This window comes from Podarcis pityusensis (genome assembly GCF_964106645.2).
Source record: "Podarcis pityusensis genome assembly, chromosome: 2".
Classification (NCBI taxonomy): Eukaryota; Metazoa; Chordata; class Lepidosauria; order Squamata; family Lacertidae; genus Podarcis; species Podarcis pityusensis.
The window spans coordinates 23,757,459-23,777,209 of NC_138029.1; the positions used below are offsets into that span (position 1 = coordinate 23,757,459).

General features: G+C 42.4%; 1 protein-coding gene and 1 long non-coding RNA gene across 4 annotated transcripts in view; one reads left to right on the forward strand and one right to left on the reverse strand.

The window, feature by feature from the left end:
* Positions 1 to 17,797, forward strand: part of LOC308471165 — a 201,262-nt gene extending 183,465 nt beyond the window's left edge. For both annotated transcript variants that reach the window (XR_013982736.1, XR_013982737.1), the window contains one exon: positions 17,688 to 17,797. This is a non-coding gene — a long non-coding RNA (uncharacterized lncRNA). The remainder of the gene's footprint in view (positions 1 to 17,687) is intronic.
* The window catches only part of CACNG5 (calcium voltage-gated channel auxiliary subunit gamma 5), a 61,205-nt gene continuing 58,206 nt past the window's right edge, over positions 16,753 to 19,751 (reverse strand). For both annotated transcript variants that reach the window (XM_080995007.1, XM_080995008.1), the window contains exon 6: positions 16,753 to 18,290. In XM_080995007.1, coding sequence (XP_080851133.1) covers positions 18,033 to 18,290 — 258 coding nt within the window. In that variant the 3' untranslated portion in view covers positions 16,753 to 18,032. The remainder of the gene's footprint in view (positions 18,291 to 19,751) is intronic.

Genomic DNA, 19,751 nt, shown 5'->3' on the forward strand with positions numbered 1-19,751 from the left:
ACAATTCCACATCACTTTGCCATTAAAAATAAATTCCCGTGAAAATTCACCAGCATTTCTATGTGTACCTCTCCTATTATCACACAGTTCTGTCAGCATGTTTTCCTAATAGAATGCAGTTTGTATGTTATTTTCACTAATATATGTGTCATAATGTACACGTGCACCTGAAATCCACTTTTTTTGCACATTGTTTGGTTGGAGAACCATGTTGCAAAATTCAAGGAACTGTGAATTTCAATGGTTGGCTATATTTTGGATGTGTGTGTGTGTTGTTTTGGAAGGTGCAGATTAGATAGATATTCATTAAAATGTGAAACAAATGGATTTAGCCCCTCATTTCTAGCCCTCTTTTTTTCCTGGCATCTCTATCGTTGAAAAACCTGGGAGCGGCTTTGGGAAGGATCCCCTGTATTTCTGAAGTTGAATTTGCAAGACTTGAATGGGCCTTCCATTGGTTGCATGATGGTGGTGACAAGTTGAATTCTGAGGCAAGCGTAAAAGTTCATTGGGCTTGACCACTGCTATTACAGTGGTACCTTGGGTTACAAATGCTTGGGGTTACAAACGCTTCAGGTTACAGACTCCGCTAACCTGGAAGTAGTACCTCGGGTTAAGAACTTTACCTCAGGATGAGAACAGAAATCGCGCGATGGCGGCACGGCAGCAGCAGCAGAAGGCCCCATTAGCTAAAGTGGTACCTCAGGTTAAGAACAGTTTCAGGTTAAGAACGGACCTCAGGAACGAATTAAGTTCTTAATCAGAGGTACCACTGTACCTCTATTTGGACAACCTCCATACTTTAGCTGGCACCATCAGTGGTAGCTGTATAAACACCAGATTTACCACTAGGTGGAGCTAAGCAAGGAGATGGGAAGTAGGGGGAAAGTTAGTGTTCAGTTCCAGCACAACAGTCTCTCTGTTAACTCCACACATAATGCCTATTGGGCATGAAGGTAAACACTTTTGAGCTAAAAGCCAACTTCATGAGGTGGCAAACAAATGCTTTTACAGTGGTACCTCGGGTTAAGTACTTAATTCGTTCCGGAGGTCAGTTCTTAACCTGAAACTGTTCTTAACCTGAAGCACCACTTTAGCTAATGGGGCCTCCTGCTACTGCCGCGCCTCCGGAGCATGATTTCTGTTCTCATTCTGAAGCAAAGTTCTTAACCTGAAGCACTATTTCTGGGTTAGCGGAGTCTGTAACCTGAAGCGTATGTAACCTGAAGTGTATGTAACCTGAAGCGTATGTAACCTGAGGTACCACTGTAATTCTAAATATGCAAACTGGGATTGTAGGAAAAAACCTGCCAAGGAAAATGAAAAATATCTTTATGTATGCGACAACGGCGGCAAGAGTCTTAATAGCACAAGGATGGAAGAACGAGGAAATCCCGACCAAAGAACTGTGGCAAGAGGAACTGATGGACTACGCAGAATTGGCAAAACTGACACATAAACTACCTGACAAGGATAACTGTGACTTTCAAGATGAATGGGAACCCTTTACAAAGTACTTAAAGAAACAACAGAATGATCTGGACTCCTTGGCAGGTTTTGAATAAACATTCACAAACTTTTTATTGATAACATCTAGATAGATAAATTAAGGATCTGTACAATTTTGTAACATGCAGAGACAAATGCTGACAAACCAGAGAGAGGCACTGAGGGAAGTCTGAGGGGTGGGGAGGGGAGGGGGGTTATATTTTGGGGAGGGGGAGGGAAAAATAGGGGGGAATTATGGATGATATGTCTTTTGATAAAATGTTATGTTGAAATTCCTAATAAAAATATTTTAATAATAAAAATAATAATTCTACATATGCAGTCTAACAGGGAAGTCCATTCTTTGTGTAGCCAAAGCAGCACTATCTGTGCACAAGCAGGAGGCATCAACAGTCTTGTGGGCAGTCCATGGTTTTCAGAAGTACAAAAAACACAGGGCAGGAGACCCAAAGCAGCCTGATGCAACTGGGCATTCTCAGTGGCCATAGAATGCTAACTTCTGGAGATGGGAAAATACAAAACCAGAGAGTGGGGCAAAGGGAATTAAGAATCTTGGAAGCTGGCAAGGCTGTCTGGCTAGAACCCTACACAGAAGCAAGCCAACCCACAACACTTTTTTGCCGGCCCCACTTGTAAATACCAGATAAAAACCTTTGCTTCCAGCATGGTATCTCCATGGTTTACTTTCCACATCATCCTGAAATAGGTGGGTTGGGCTTGCCTTATGGAAGGTTTTTGTGTGATCTCACCTCTAACCATAAGCTTTCTGGATATTTGGGAGCAAGCTCAAGGTGTGGTTGAGTCATTTATCCTCATGGTGAACTTGCCTTGGAATCATGTTTCCAGCGAATTTTTTTTGTTTTCGGGTCACGAAAGACCAAGCTCCCAATGTGCCGACACAACAAACCATTTGAAGCTTTTCTGGAATGTAATGAGCTGCAATCTCATAGGTTGCAGCACCTAGGAGATCATTTCACCGTGCCAAAATTGTGTAGAAAAGTCAACTGCTTCACCGCTCCAAGAATTGTTTTGCTAATAGGACAGGCTATATGCTCTTGGCCAAAAAAATAGATTTGTGGTGGTAGGGTCATTTTAATCCTCAAATAAATATTATGGTGAGGAGAGAAAATCCTCTCCCCACTAAGAAAGAAAACAACCTGGTTCTTTGTTGACTGAGTGCATTGCTGCATCTGAATGGCATAAAAATAGGATTCTTGTTCTGTGGGCGTCAGGGTCCAATAGAGCCCTAAGTAATCGCATCTGACAGCAAGATTCCAACACCTGCAATCAAAATGTCACCCAGAGCTTCCCATTGCACTGTGTATGCTTGGTTCATGATGAGTGGAGAAAGGGTGCATGCTGAATTATTCACCTTTTAAACACCCCCCAGCAAAATACAAAACAGGAGGCAGCCGGGCAGACCTGCATTCATTTGGGAAGGGTACATTTTACCTGGATCCCTGCTTTTCTTTATTGTTTACTCATGTATGGTTTTTACTCAAAAGGGTCCTGACATGTATTTTCCTCCCCATATGTTATGAGTCCACAGGGACATCTTTCTTTATATTTCTGATAATTGTGTGCATTTGCCATTATCATTGGACCTTTGGAAATGTCTGCCTGAGTGTTACTTATGGATTGTTTTCCAAAAATATATACTGAATTATGACAAGCAGGTTACGGGGGGTGGGGAAGCAAATGAAGAAAAATTTAGTTTAAAAGTGAAAAGGGGTCACAAATTCCAATCAAGAAATATAGGGTGCAGCTGTGTGATTTACCAAGTCAGTTGACTGTACCCACTCTCTTGTCTTCTGACGCATATATTATACCCATTGCTACCCCCACCCCCTGCCACCGCAAACAATTTGAATTTTTTTTTTTACTCTTGTGTTAGTCGGTTGTAGTGCCTAAGGTCTTGGAAGATTGTCTGTTCTCTCATGTTATGAAGGTTTAGGTTGGAAACCTGTGCATAGTTTCCTGGGAGTAAGTCCAACTGAATATGACGTATTGCTTCTATGTTTTAAAAAAAATGCTTCTATGGTTTTTTTTTAGAAAAAGCATTGGCTTACAAAGTAGCAGAGCTGTGGGAAAAGACAAATATTTTTGGAATGCAGCTTTCAGAATGAATTTTAAAGGCTTGGATGTGCTGTTTCTCTTCAGGCACAGGTGGGGGTGCTATAAAACAAGCACAAGGAAAAACTACTTCCAAGAGACGCATAGAAGAAATAGAAAAGGCAAATGGAAAAGAATGAAGAAAAAAAATTCTTCAAGAAAAGGATTGTGTCATTTAAGATAATTGCTTTCCCTCAGTGCCCTTCACAGATTGCTGCACAAGTTGCCTTTTACAGCCATTTCTGCCATCCACACAAATCAAAGGGGACTATAAGATGAGTGAAATTAGTGGAGCGTTGCTTTTGTGTGTGTTAAGAAAGCATCTCATCTATTTTTCTTCCTCCAAGCTGCTAGTCCTGTGTCAGTGAGGAGTCAGATGGCTGCTGGGCAAAATGTTCCATTTAAAAACAGAAAGAGTTGTGGATGTTTGAGTTGACATTAGACCTTTTGTAAAAACACTGTCAGGCAATATGGGAAATCTGGCTTCATGCAACAGAGGGCAAGGCATGGAAGGTTTTCAGAGGATGACACAGTGGACTCTAAATATGATAGTTCATTCATGATCAGACAACACTGTATGAAGCAGGGGCATTTATTAGCGGGTGGGCCAGGGAGCCCAAGTCTTGGGTCTTGTTGGAAGTGTTGGAGTGCAACTTGGCTTGTATTGCTCTGAGAGGAAAGAAGAATAGAGAGGGGAACCTCTAAGCTTCCTAAACTGTTTCACTGCCCTTTGCCTGGGCTGATCTTCCTTCAGATGTTAGATTGAGACTTCTTAGGGTTGCTGACCTCATTTCCTGCTCCTCCCTTCTTCTTCATCCCACCATGAGAGAAGAATCATCTGGCTTTTCTCTGCACCTACAGCTTCGTTAGATGCAGCTAGGATCTCTTTACTATCAAGCATGTATTTCCTATAATAAACTTAGTTTTTGTATTTTTGCAGACTGAAAATCACAGTGTGGTTGCTTCCAAGGTGTTGTTGTTGTTTAGTTGTGTCCGACTCTTCGTGACCCCATGGACCAGAGCACGCCAGACACTCCTGTCTTCCACTGCCTCCCGCAGTTTGGTCAAACTCATGCCGGTAGCTTCGAGAACACTATCCAACCATCTTATCCTCTGCCGTCCCCTTCTCCTTGTGCCCTCCATCTTTCCCAATATCAGGTTCTTTTCCAGGGAGTCTTCTCTTCTCATGAGGTGGCCAAAGTATTGGAGTCTCAGCTTCAGGATCTGTCCTTCCAGTGAGCACTCAGGGCTGATTTCCTTCAGAATGGATAGGTTTGATCTTCTTGCAGTCCATGGGCCTCTCAAGAGTCTCCTCCAGCACCATAATTCAAAAGCATCAATTCTTCGGCGATCATCTTTCTTTATGGTCCAGCTCTCACAAAAGTTCAGGCCTCTGCTGATGCATATGAACTCCATATGCTATCAGGTATTTTGCAGTGGTCCTCTCAGCTCATAACCACCCCTTTTAAAACTATGTTTACAGTGTGGCAGGGAAGGCTATAAAACCCAGTGCTGGTGAAAAACAGCCATCCGCCATATTAGTTTTGCTCAGAGGTCTAAATTTGCACATGCAAATTTGCGTGCGGGCTTTATACCCCGAGTCCTATAAATTCCCAGCAATGAGTCTGGTATGAAGAAGGCCTGGTGATAGTACACACATCTTTGGACAACCCCATTGTTTCCCAGGGACCATCACCATCACCCTCTGTCACCCAATTGGCATTGTTCCAAGTCATTGTAAATGGTCACTTAATTGGAGTGTCGTCGTTGTCTACTGTTGCTGCTGTCACCAGATGAGTCCACGAGGGAGGACCACCATGGTATGAGGGGGCCGATCAGTCAGCATCTTTTACCAAATACCTCTTCAAACCTGGAGTTAGCCCTAAGATGAGCCATGACTAATTCTATCAGTGGGAGGAATCTGGTGAGGAACTCCCCACCACCACCACCAAAAATCGTAGAGATCAGTGAAGGGCAACTTATGGTCTTTGGACCAGATCTTTCATATTGTCAATGAATTTGGGTTGAAAGGTATTTAAAAGATTGTCTCGTAAGAAAACAACAGAACCATGCTTTCAAATTGGAATAAATAGAGTTGTTCTATATTGGCCCTGACCCCAGAGTCCATTAGCAATCAAGGCTCAGAGTCAGAGGCTGCAGAGTCTCTAAGAAGCCAGACCAGGTGCATGGCTCCAAGTCTGCTGCTGGACATTAGGAGATCATTGACACTGAGCCTGCGACAGACAGACAGGACTCCCCAGAAGAACCTCACATTGCCTGGGCAGAGACTTTAATAAAGTTCGGTCTGTTCCCAACCATTGCTGGAGCAAGTTGCTTGCTTAGAGCTGTCCATGGTCCTGAACCTTTTGACCTGCCTTGCCCCATGGGTTCTGACATCAGACCTGAACAGGACAATAACTTGTTATTACTCCCTGCTTTTGGATTATGCATGGACTGTGGCACAATCCCATTAAAGGTTTATTCATAAAGAAACTGGAGCAACACTGATTTGAGAAGGAGTTATGTCATGCATGTAGATTTGATCACACAATGATGGAAGGAAAAGAAGAAGATGCCTTGTAGTGAGTCAGATCATTTGCCCATTTAACTCAGTATTGGCTACACTGATTGGCAGTCTTTACCAGTCCTTCCTGGGGATGGCAAGGATTGAGAGCAGGTGCTTACCATTGACCCTATGGTCCTCTAGTACGTGTTCCCAGTCTCCTAAAAGTAGCATCACCAGTTCTAGAGAAAAGAGCCTTCCAGAGAAAGAGCAGGGAGTAAGTGCAAGCAGTATGGGGAAAGAAACTGTTGGCATCTGCCACATATTCTGAAGGTCAAAAAGCCCTTATTGCTATACCCTTCTTGTTGGAAAAGCAGGATTCTCTCCCATAGCACTAACAGGATTCTCTCCCATAGCGCTCTCTCTCTCTCTCTCTCTCTCTCTCTCTCTCTCATGGTGTCAATCATTTGGTTTTTAATTGCTTATCCCCATTTTTTCCAAAGACTACTAAGGAACCCTTGATTCATAAATGTCACCTCTTGGCAATATAGCAAAACAATCTTTTGAAGAATGGGTAGGAGTCGGGACTTTGCAATCTATTGAGATCATGAATATTTTATCTAAAACCTTTGCTGCAGACTGACAGCACAGCTGGAGCACAGGAAAGGCGAGTAATCTCCTTACTCAGAAGTCTGCCAAGGTTTCGGAATTTCCATTACGTCATAATTCTGAGAATCCCTAGAAAGTCCAGCTTGTTGGCAAGTCACAGTAGTGGCTCCAGCTAAACCGGGCTATGATATTGCGGATCAACAGGGGAGGAAGGAAAAAGAGGCATGTGACTGTAGTGTGTGTAAGGAGTAATGGTGGGGCTGACAAGTCCTATGTTCCTTATAGCTAAATATTTTGAATAAATAAATTTAAGTGTGGTTCTAAATATGCTTTATCTTGAACCTTGTGTATATCCATATTTAAAGCTGCCATTAGTATCACCTTGGCTTAGAAAAATTGGCAAGATCCAACGGTTTTGTAGTAGGATGGAGAGTTTTTTCTGTTTGTGACTGGGGAAGATACAGAGGTCACAGTCCAAAAGGAGTGGCAACTTTCCTTCTGGAAAAAAAAAATGTCGGCTAACATAAGTTGCAGAAAACAGTTTTTCAAATGGACAAGCCCAGCATTTTAGATTACTCAATCTGCCTTGACCTAGTTTCTCTGGCCTCGTTTTCTCTCTTGATACAAACAAGATTCTGTTGCATTTTTAATTGCAATAAATGTGTTTACATGAAAAGAACACAGCTTGCCAGGGGAGAAGGTGACCTACTTTCTTCTTGCAAAAAAAAAAAGTGTATATCTAAAAAAAAAAAATCCATATTGTTGTGAGTTGGCAGTCTTGATTGTGGTGAATGGGTGGGTGTCTGATGTGTGCTAGGACTTTGAAACAGAAGAATCTAAATGTCTTCTTAGACTGGAGATGTTCTGTTGATGGACAGGAATCCAGCCTTCAGATGGCAACACCTCCCAGAGCTAAGAGAAAGGTTTGGCACCTGTACAATGCAACTGTGTTGGAGAAGCAGGAAGATTGCAATTTGAATTTGGGAAAGATAGTGTGAGTTTTCACTCTGGAGGTTGCAGAAAGTGGGGTGGGGTGTGCATTTGTCTCTGTAAACTTAGGAGCCAACTCCTAGGGGCTGGGGTCTCTTCAACCTCACTCCCCCATAAAATATTTGAGGGCCCCTCCCAAAGTTGATGGATGTTGCCATCCAAATGGTATGCGTGTGCTGTGTCTTGTGATTGATTATGCAGGGAGAAGTTTCCCTGGCCCCTCCCCAATATTTTATTCGTGTTGGCACCTTGGTATGTAAATAAAGCAAATGCTACAAAGGAACCCTAAATCTCCAGTTTTCTATCATCCAAAAGAAAGCCAAGCTCTTTAGCATAGCCCTTGGATCTCAGAGAAAATAGGGAGCACTTAATAATGATATTCATTTCCCTCGTTTTCATTCCTCCAGTTGTGTAACTATACTGTGTTGTTTTTTGTTCTTTGGAGTCATACAAGGAACAGTGATATATGTCACAATGACTCATATAGGGTGACCACACTTAATTCTACATTTTGCATTACCATGGCACCCTTAGAAGCCGAGGGTTTGACTTCCCAGTGCAGACAAGAAGCATGTTGGATGGTGTGTAATTTACATAATTTCACAAGGGTTTCACCAAATTAGCTGTGCCCTACTTAGAAATGCCTCTTTCTATTTATCTAGATAATGAATAATAATATGGAATATGCTATTGTTCTGCATAAATATGGCTGATGTTTTTGTGGAAAACTTGTGCAAACCTAACCCAGGGTAATGGAAACACACGCCAGCTAGCTCCTTTCAGTCTGTGTATTGATCACATTTGCAGTAAATCACACTTTTAAAGCCCTGCCAAGTACTTCTCATCATTCTTTCATAGGTCTTCTTAATGTAGAGAAACAAATATTTAACTTGCGTTTACTTACATGTTATTGCCTAAATTGGAATCGTAAAAGCTAAATTGAAAGGAGTAAGGCACTTCTCTTTCTAACCATAAATATTAATCAAGGTATCAAGCAACAAACAACCATATTTCTAGACTGTTTCTTGGGGACTCTGATGAGGCACGGATTAGTTTTTAAAACGATCACAGGAAATGTACCTTCATGTAGAAATGTTATGCAGAGACTGTAAAATTTCCCCCGGTGGATTAATGAACAGTGTGCTACTTGGGTCTTATTCATAGATTCATTCTAGAAAAGTGGATGATCAGTCTCACATGAAATTAAGCTCATATAAATGATATGCCATGTTTTTATGATTATGGATGCTGTATTTAATTTGAGTTAACAAATACTTTTGTAGGGAGTGTTTTAGAAATAGAGTTTGCAGACTTCCGGGGTGGCGCCATCGGCAATGGTGGATTCCCTCTGAACTGGAGGGACCAGCTCCACGGGAATCGGGTCTTTTCCGCTACGGCGAAGCGGGGACCCATTCAGAAATCACAGGCGGATGAAGCCTGTGACCATGGGACTCAGCGGGCACCCTTAGCGCCCCCCCAACCCGCAAAAGAACCCATTAACGGGCTCCGGAGCGAAGAGGGGGAAGTGGCGCGGTGCTGAGAGTCAACTGCTTCTTCCGTGGAGCGAAACCGCACAGCCGCTGCCGGAGAGCGCTGCCTTTTTCCTGGGACAATCTGGCTTCTAAAATAATCACCCGTGAGTACCTAAACTCGGACAATTGGACTCTAAATAAGGACTTGTGAGCAGAAAGGAAAATTGGACTTAAAAGTTTACCTTAATTTGGCGCTGAAACGGGAAGGTCTAAACAGGAAGTCAGCCTACCGTTTCTTTGTAGATAGATTAAAGCAAAGACATGGCAAACTAGAGCTCAGAAAATCGCCTGTAAAAGATTAACTTTCATCATTTAAAATTGTTGAACCCCCCTTCGGAAGCAGGAGAAGAGGGGGGATCTTTTTGGACTGTTTAAACCTGCAGAAGTGAGGGTAAAGTAACTTTCCACTGTCCTGATCCTGGAGCGGGGTGTTAGGACTGACGTTTTTTTGAAGCTCATTGACCAGAGACAACGTTTTTGACAGATAGCTATAAGAAGAGAAACTTTGACTCCATTGTTCCCCTTCGCTTCTTAAAGGAACAAATATTGACAAAATATCTGAAAAAGGAAACTTTTGTTGCTAGACTTGTCTTTAAAAGAAAGAACAAACAGAAGTTTCCCCCCTAGAGGGAGACTGTGAAACTGTAACCAACTTTGGGGAGCTGGCAGCTGTTAGATTACAATCGTGGGAACAGACATCTGACCTTGCAGGACAATGTATTCAGAAGCTCTGTTGTGTGCTTTCTATAAAACAAATGCCCTACTGGAACAGCTACATGAGAAGACGAATTTAATGGCTGATTCGATTAGAAATTTTGAACAGGCAGTGGGAAATTTTGAATAGGCAGTGGGAAAATATGTGGAGCCCACCCAGGAATTAAATCAGGAGTGTGCCCTGACAGAACAGGCCCAACAGGAACATGAGCTTTTGGATTTGACAAATGAACTTGGAAAAAGCCAGATTTGGAAAGAAAAAGTTTGGTTTGGTTTGGAAATGGGGGGCTGGATAGACCCCCCTATGCAGGGATGTTTGGACTTTTCAAGTCTGGCAATGGGCCGTGAGATGTCTGGGATTGTGGGGGCTCCTAATTTTGGAGGGATTTTGAAACATGTTCTTAAATACCACATGGAATTTAGTGTGGATTATGGAAAAGGGGCTGATCTGTCGAGAAGGGTCAAAAATATTGTTAAGCTGGAGTTCCCACGAGTGAAACGAGCAGGAGACAAGGGAAAATACAGTTACAAATATGAAGAAGAGCTGCGGAAGGGACATGGAAGAGACTTAAGGGCCTCGGATATAAGGTTACCAGGTTAATGCGCTAGATCGATGGGATAATAAGGACTGACAAAACCCGGGACCAGGAGGAAGGGACGCTGGATGAAGATGGGATTGTTTTTATTTCTTTTTCTACTACTAGGATTGTTTTATAAAATTTATGAATGTTAGAAAAATGTTGGAATGAAATTACTTGGCTTTAGTAAAAATGTTTAAAGAATTATGTAAGAATATTATGGTTATGAGAAGTTGGTAAAAATAAGATTTAAGTTTTAAGTTTCAAGGTTTTTTATAGTAAGATAAGTTTAAAATAGTTTAAGGTAATGTAATGACAGAATTTTATGAAATAAGGAAAGGATTTGCTGCAACAATTAACAACTAGGATACAAAAAAAGAGAGGAGGAGGAGGTCAAAGAAAGAAGGTAATGACAGTTGAGAATAATGGATTTGTTTTTAAATGTTTGTGGTGTATTTTTGTTTTGTTTTTTGAATTTGTATTGTTGGATGTGGTTTGTGTTTTTCTTTGTTCTTTTTCTACTTTGTTTTCTTTTGTAACTCTAATTCCCCCCCCCAATAAATATCATTAAAAAAAAAAAATAGAAATAGAGTTTGCATCTTTCATTGCCCACAAGGACAATGTGAAACAAAATGCATCGGGCGTGTTATATCTCTTAAAGCTTCCAATATATTTTATCACCATTTTGGGTCTTTCTTTCTTTTTCTTTTCTTGCCCTTATTCCAGAGTAAACACCCGGGGTGGAGGCTGTTGCAGCAAAAATGCACACACGCGCACACTTAGCAAAATACTATAGAAGCGGAGCAGCAGTGTTGTCAAGATGTGTTAAAAGCATACTAACTTAGGATATCTGTTCCACTTGTGCAACACAGTGTTGGATATAACCCAACAGGATTATTCCCTTCACATGGCACAGTTTGCTCCCCTAGGATTATCTTCAGAAAAAAGCAATTCCGCTTTCAAGTGAATTCCATAAAGTTTTAACAAACTAAGGCGGCAACCCTAAACCCCAGTTACCTGGGGGTAATTCACACTGAATTCAATGGGGCTTACTTCTGAGTAGGCATGGTTATGATCACCCTATAACTCTTACAAATACTTGGGTTTGATATTTAGCCAAGATAGTGAGGTTGGGTGTTTTTCTTGTCAGTCTTCCTTGTTTTCTTGCCATTTTTTATCCTAGCCTTTGCTTCAGCACTGATAAAATGCCCTTAAAATATATATACTGCTGTAACCATTTTGTACCACTGGTGAATTGGCACCCTGTTAAATGCCTTTTCCTGTAAATGACTGTGTACGGAGAAACTTGCAACGTGTGCTACATTGGATGATCTATTGCCTACCTCAGCGTTTTGTGCTTTAAGACTGTGGCGTAGAACAAAAGATATGGGAAATCGTATGGGAACAAGAAGTGTGTGCGTATTAAGGAAATATCATACGAAAAAAATGAACTTGCATTGCAGGAAAGACCAGACTTGCTTGCATGTCTACAAGCAATCAAGACACACACACACAAATGAATAAAGACTGCCATGCATAATAGGCCTGGAAACAAATGATCAAGAATGAATGAGGGCAAATTTGAGTTGTAGAAAATTAGCATACTTAATGTCTAGAAACACAACAAACTGCAGGACCACATTGTCCAGTTTGGGGCAAAAAAAAATCAAATTTGCTGCTCTTTATTGAAAGTTAGGCCTCATTTCCATACGCAGCTCTACCATTTTGGTGGACATTTCATTAGCATAATCATGACTGCTTAGATTACTGGTAAGCAACAGTAAAATCCTGAAATAACCTAAATAAAGCATTGTTGTCACAAGGGTGCTTGGCAGATTGCTCAGATTTGACAAAAGTTGAATTCATCGAAAGGACCATGGGCAAAGATTATTATCAAGGACTTTACTTGCCCCCCCCTGTTTCCACCCGGACAATCTCCATGCACAGGGGTCCAAGAGAGCAGTGATGAGGAGAGAGTGCTTGTTTTGCTTGCATCTTCTTACAGACATCTGCCACTTCAGACATGCTGGTCCAAGATAAGCACAGACAACTGTATGAAGGAAATGTGGAATAGCCAATGGGATAGGTTGGGAATTCCTGAGAATTTTGAGCTTCTGAGGCCAAGCAGTTTCACATGGGAACACGGGATTTCAGTTGTAGTAATGTAGCAGAAGATGCCTCACTGAAACCAAATGAGCAAGTTTACTGTGACTTTAAGACCCATTTCAATGGGAATGACAGAGCTGTCTTCATTTCAACAATTCGTTTTGCTTTCCTGCTATTTCATGGGTTGTTTCCCCCCCCTCCCCAAACAAACTAACAAACTGAGCAAAAGAACAATTGCCCTTATTCCCTTGTTTCCACAACAAAAAGGATTTTATCTGGTACCTTTGCAATAATTTACATTGGCCTGGGGGGGGGGTTGTTGCATGAGAAAAATAAATAAATCCAAGTGTGTATCTGTACTCTGCCACTCCACACCCACTTGCCTTCTCCGTTAGATCATTGCATGCTAGAAAAAAAAATATTGTTTTGAAAACTCTCAAAATAAGATTAGTATTTTTTTTAAAATGACAGTGTGGAAAGCCATGACACGTAGCATTAGCCTGAGAAGAGCATTCATCATGAAACTCCAATTCATCATGAGACTTCTCAGCTTCTTTTCAAACTGGGGGCTTATCTGTCTCCCCCACATGCTATTTCTTCACTCCTTCCTGATCTTCTGAACAGTTTTCTGGTGTCATGAACTCCGTATGTCATCCAAATGGTTAGAATTCATTTTTGTCTCTGTGCGTGTGTAAAAGAGAGAGAGAGAGAAAGGTGTCGGTTGCAAGTGACTTTCAGCCTGATGCAATATTTAGTAGCTCCAAAGAACATAGGAAACCTTTACAACAAAAATCCCAAGCCATTGTTTTCCTTGACCCGAGTAGCAAACCAAACTGCTGGGCATGTATGTTTTTGAGAGGCATATTGCTGAGATATTAACATATTTACAGATTCAACAAACTGAGTAGATTGAAAATAATATTTTCTAACACATGTCTTACATTTCAAAAACAATAATGATGTTTGCATATATTTAGCCACCATACTGGCTATTTTGAGTGTAGAATCCAAAGGGATCTCTTGCAGCTTCTTGTTTTCATGTTCTTACTTCCAATGATGATTTTGGCGGTGTGTGTGTGGGAATTATGGAGTTTCAGAACACCCAGAGACCATCTTACCTGGCAGTTATCAGAAGTGAGAGTATTGATTGTACTAAGACTAGGTAGATCCATGTTGATTCATCCCCACTCATTCATGAAGTCCACTTGGTGACCTTGGAAAAGTCCTTCTTTCTCAACCTAACGTACCTACAGAGGATAAAATAGGGTGGGGTGGGAGGGGACCATTTTCACCACCCTGAGCTCCTTGGAGGAAAGGTGGAATATACATTTGACAAACAAAGAATATTGTGCATCCTACTAAGCCACAGTTGTCTTCTTTTTTTAGTATAATTTTATATGTTGAAGAGCTGAACTCTGATGTCTGGGACTGAATCATGGTGAAATGGATCAAATTAGGGTTGTTGTCTTTTAAATTGCTTCTATTAAAGATTTTTTTGGGTTACAAAAGTACATACAGCATCTCTGCTTTCAATTCGTAGAGTCCTTTCTACAGTTCAGTTATTTTTGATATGAGACACTAGAGCAGGGCTTTCCAAGGTGGGGAGAGAAGGGGGGTAGTAAACTTTCATTCTTTTACACAGTGTATGATCAAGGCTTTTGTGTCAGTGTCACGTGGGTAAGTTCTATTTCTATTCATTTATTAGGGGTTTTTTTGGTTGTGAGAGAGATTTGGGGGCCCAGGGCCCCATTGGTTTCTGTCAGTTCACCGCAGTGAGTTTTGTTTGCATGTGTGTGAGGGAGGGGGTTGCTAGGACAAGTTATGCTTTTGGTGGGTTCTTGTTGTTGTCTTGTGTATGTCATAAAGGGAAGCTACACTGGGGTGAAGGCATCCTCTTTTGTTTGTCCCCATGCTAGTGGATCAAGCTGTTGTTGTTGTTGTTATTTAGTCGTGTCCGACTCTTCGTGACCCTGTGGACCAGAGCATGCCAGGCACTCCTGTCTTCTACTGCCTCCCACAGTTTGGTCAAACTCATGCTGGTAGCTTCGAGAACACTGTCCAACCATCTCATCCTCTCTCGTCCCCTTCTCCTTGTGCCCTCCATCTTTCCCAACATCAGGGTCTTTTCCAGGGAGTCTTCTCTTCTCTTGAGGTGGCCGAAGTATTGGAGCCTCAGCTTCAGGATCTGTAGTGGATCAAGCTAGGTTTGAATTAACTCTTAAACTCTTGAGTGGGGAACCTGTGGCCTTCCAGATGTTTCTCAACTCCAATAGCCTCAGCTAACATTGTCAAGTATAATGGAAGCTGCAATCCAACAACATCTGGAGGGCCACCTCTGTCTTAAATAAAGGCTGGTAAATAAAAGTACTAGTACTGAGGTACAAGAACGCCCTGGTACCCGATTAAAATGTTCCCTGCTTCCATCATAGTTATAAAATTTATTTAAGAGTTTTCTGCTTAATCCTTGAACATTCCTAAAAATACTCAATAAGCATGTGTTTTCTGTGGAAGAAGTAGAATAGCTTCAAGGAGATAATGTCAAAAACATTTACACACATTAGAAGGCCCAAAATCACACTCTGGATTTTGAAACAAAGTGAATTCCAAAATGATTTCAACCTGTATATTGATGGAGCCCTATATAGCTCCTGTTTCTTCAGTCTGGGCTGGAGTGACTTGACCTTTCAGTTTATATACGAGCGCTTGACTTGAAATGAAGATAACAGCTAGAACTGGCATATTGCGTTGCCATACCAGGAAATGCTAGTGTATGTCCTTCCACATAATTAAGTTGCCAGATGAACGCTGGTGCCCTTTTCTTAACATGAAGAGAGGGAGAGATGTAGGGGAGTATAGCACCACATACCAGAGAGAAAGAAGTAGCATAAGTTACCTTCCTTCATTCTCATGGCTTGAACCCCATTTTTTAAAAAACTAAGTTAGAAGTGTATTTTACACTAGGGTTCCAATCCGTCTAGGACAGGGGTCAGCAAACCGGTCCACTGTCCCTCAGACCTTGTGCGGGGCCAGACTATATTTTGAAAAATAAAAATAAAAAATGAATGAATTCCTATGCCCCACAAATAACCCAGAGATGCATTTTAAATAAAAGGACACATTCTACTCACGTAAAAGCATGCTGATTCCCGGACCGTCTGCAGGCCGGATTTAGAAGGCGATTGGGCCGGATCCGTCCCTCGGGCCTTAGTTTGCCTACCCTTGGTCTAGGAGCTCTGTGCATGCTCCTAGCAGGAAGCTTCTGCATTTGTATTAAGAGCTGGATGGGCAGACATGTACTGTGCACAGTGTTCCACTCGCCAATTCAGTAGTCAGAAATGCATGTACAGAGCTCCTTTCTAAAAGGTAAAATCTGGCTGTTTGGAGGAAGGGTGTGTGTGTGGCGAATTAATCCCCCTGCTCACGCTTCCCCACCAAATATCTGATCAGTGGGATTTTAGCTTTGGGGGAGGGGGCGGGGCTCCATTGCGCATGAGTTTAGAGGGATGCGGGTGGCGCTGTGGGTTAAACCACAGAGCCTAGGACTTGCCAATCAGAAGGTTGGCGGTTCGAATCCCCACGACGGGGTGAGCTCCCGTTGCTTGGTCCCTGCTCCTGCCAACCTAGCAGTTCAAAAGCATGTCAAAGTGCAAGTAGATAAATAGGTACCACTCCGGTGGGAAGGTAAACGGCGTTTCCGTACACTGCTCTGGTTCGCCAGAAGCAGCTTAGTCATGCTGGCCACATGACCCGGAAGCTGTACGCCGGCTCCCTCGGCCAATAAAATGAGATCAGCGCCGCAACCCCAGAGCCGGTCATGACTAGACCTAATGGTCAGGGGCCCCTTTACCTTTAAGACAGAATAATTAATTTCACATTTCAATTCCACAATCTGAGATGGAAAACTTGGAATCTTGGAAGTAAAATTGGTGGATATTTCATTATTACATACAGAGACAAATTTAACACCAGCAACTGACACATCTAGTAAGGAAGGAAATACTGGACATGTAAGATCAAAAAGTATATACCAGCTCCAATATGTGTATTTGTTCACGGTCCTGTGTTATTCAATGAGAACAGTCATCCCAGCTGCAACGGCTTGAGTGTTTTCGGAATCTTTGTCATTATTTTATTTTTTACCATAATTAATTCTTACAAATATGTTGCAAACAGACTGAACGTCTGGATTCTTTTTGATTACAACTCAGGATAACTTCAGAGTGGAAACAAAAACTGGCATGTACATAGAATTTTGTACACTTACATTTTTCAGAGCAGCCAATCAGCTTACTGTATTCTGTACATTTGACTGCAGTTCTCTGAACAATCTAGCCATAATATACACATGATACAACATACAGATATGAACTTTTCTTTTCTGTATACTTTATTTACAGGCAGAGCTGAATGCCAACATGACCCAATCAATCCCCTGAGGCGCCAGTTATAATACAAGCACTTCCATTGCAGTGGGTTTCCTAAAGAAAGGAAAATAGCAAATAAACTAAAGCTGATTGATGGAATGGAGCCTTTGGGCTTGGTTTTTGTAGGGCATAAATTATCATATCCCCTATTCACTCAGCTCTAAGACCACGTATTATGAGCCAAATTATATTTGGATCCATTATTACTTCAAAGCCTATATTTTCAGTCTGATATCAGAAAAACAGATTGTGTTTACATGTGCAGAGGACCAGGCACCGTATTTCAACGTGTTGAACCGCAATGTCAGAGGGTTTGTCGTGAAGTTATCAAATTGGATTGAGGACTAGCCTCACCGGAATGGAAAGGGATAATTGGTGAGGGCTAATTGTCTGATTCCTAATGAAAACCCCAACCTCACTTCATAATGAAATACTGCCAAGAGGAAGTACTTTTAGTTAATTCTAAAATTCTACCTTCCAGCTTGAAGACAATGGTACCAATCTGCAGTTTTCTTACAATCATTCACTAGGAATGGACATTTACATCTTATTCTGGTAAAGTTTAACAGTGAACATATTGTAATCCGCAAACCTTTGTTGCTTATCACAGGTTGCCTTTATGAAAACCCTACAAGTATCTTTCTGGTCTCAAGCTTCTGCTGGGTACGATCCTGTATCTTTTCCACACTCTCTCGTGACTCCAAGAGATCTGGGCATATGGACCAGCTGCAGGATCAAAACCTCCACTGTAGTTTTCTGGATATGCATAGGTGCATCGCTGCGGGAACCCGTTTAAACTCTAGGTAAGAATTAATATTATTCACTAATTGTATAAATGGAGAGGGTTTGTCCTGTAAGAGTGGGCTTTTTATTTATTTTTTAAAAAGTACATACTGAGGACACAACAGCCTCCACCAGGTTTTCATTCCTAAAAGGCGAAGGAGTTACTTTCGATTCAACACGGAGAGGATGACATCTGGTCATAATCTGGACATTTCAGTAGAGCAGGGTAACTACTGTTCATCTGGAGAGATGCATCGCTGGAGATGTCGGAAGGGCTGCGTCCACGAACCCAGGCATCCGGGTGGAGGAACTGGCCAGAGTAGTCAGAGCAGTTGCTAAGCCGTGGGCGGTAGAAGCCAGGATGAGGCCTGTACATCTCCTCTGCGGTATATCTCTTCATGAACAGGTAGACAGACATGACACCTGCGCTCTGGAAAGGAGAGCAAAAACAAAAGCATTGCTCGAGTTGTCGGAAGGACTGGTGTTACCGTTCTAATGTTCTGATAGGATGTGACATGCTGATGAGCAAGGCAGGCAAACCAACCATGAAATATCCCCGCTCTGGACCTTGTGGGATGCTGCTGCCTTTGCCTTTGAGGGAGGTCTATAGCTCCGTGGTACAGAAACTGCTCTGCAGATAAAAAGGTAAAGGTAAAGGGACCCCTGACCATTAGGTCCAGTCGTGACGGACTCTGGGGTTGTGGCGCTCATCTCGCTTTATTGGCCGAGGGAGCCGGCGTACAGCTTCCGGGTCATGTGGCCAGCATGACTAAGCTGCTTCTGGCAAACCAGAGCAGTGCACGGAAACGCCGTTTACCTTCCCGCCGGAGCGGTATCTATTTATCTACTTGCACTTTGACGTGCTTTCGAACTGCTAGGTTGGCAGGAGCAGGGACCGAGCAACGGGAGCTCACCCCGTCGTGGGGATTTGAACCGCTGACCTTCTGATTGGCAAGTCCTAGGCTCTGTGGTTTAAACCACAGCACCACCCGCGTCCCTTTGCTTTGCAGGTAGAAGGGTCTATATTCAGTCTCTGGCCACTCCCGGTAAGGCTGGGAATGTCCCCTGTTAGGAACCCTGGAGAGCATAGACAAGACTGGGCTAGATGGTCCAATAGTCTGACTCAATGTATTATTATTATCAAGATAGCTCAGTTGGTTAGGGTATGGTGCTGATAACACCAAGGTTGCAAGTTCAATCCCCCTATGGGACACCCGCACATTCTTGCATTGCAGGGGGTTGGACGAGAATGATCCCAACTCCATAAGTCTATGGTTCTTTGATTCCCCTCCTTTTTCCCTGATGGGATTCAAGGCAGCAGTGATATAAGTTAGCTTCCTTATATCATATGATGTGCCTCTGAGGGTAGGAGTGTGTTTTGGTTGTGAGGCTGCTGGGGGATTTGACATGTAGAATTTTTGCATGCATTAATACTTCAGAAATATCGCTCCCAGCTGCAGTTGTTATAACTGAACATCTTGTCCCAACGTATTATTTCAGTCTGTAGTGCAGGCGGATTTTCATTGGCTGGTAAGTCAAATGGTCTTCATCTTCTCTCTGGGAATGTGCAATCCTCCCCCTTGACTATACATTATGGCCAATACAGTGGTACCTCGGGTTACATCCGCTTCAGGTTACAGACGCTTCAGGTTACAGACTCCGCTAACCCAGAAATAGTACCTCGGGTTAAGAACTTTGCTTCAGGATGAGAACAGAAATCGTGCTCCGGTGGTGCAGCGGGAGGCCCCATTAGCCAAAGTGGTGCTTTAGGCTAAGAACAGTTTCAGGTTAAGAACGGACCTCCAAAATGAATTAAGCTCTTAACCCGAGGTACCACTGTACTCATTTGCCAACAGTGAAAGGACATCACAGCACGCTCTGTGGGGAACAT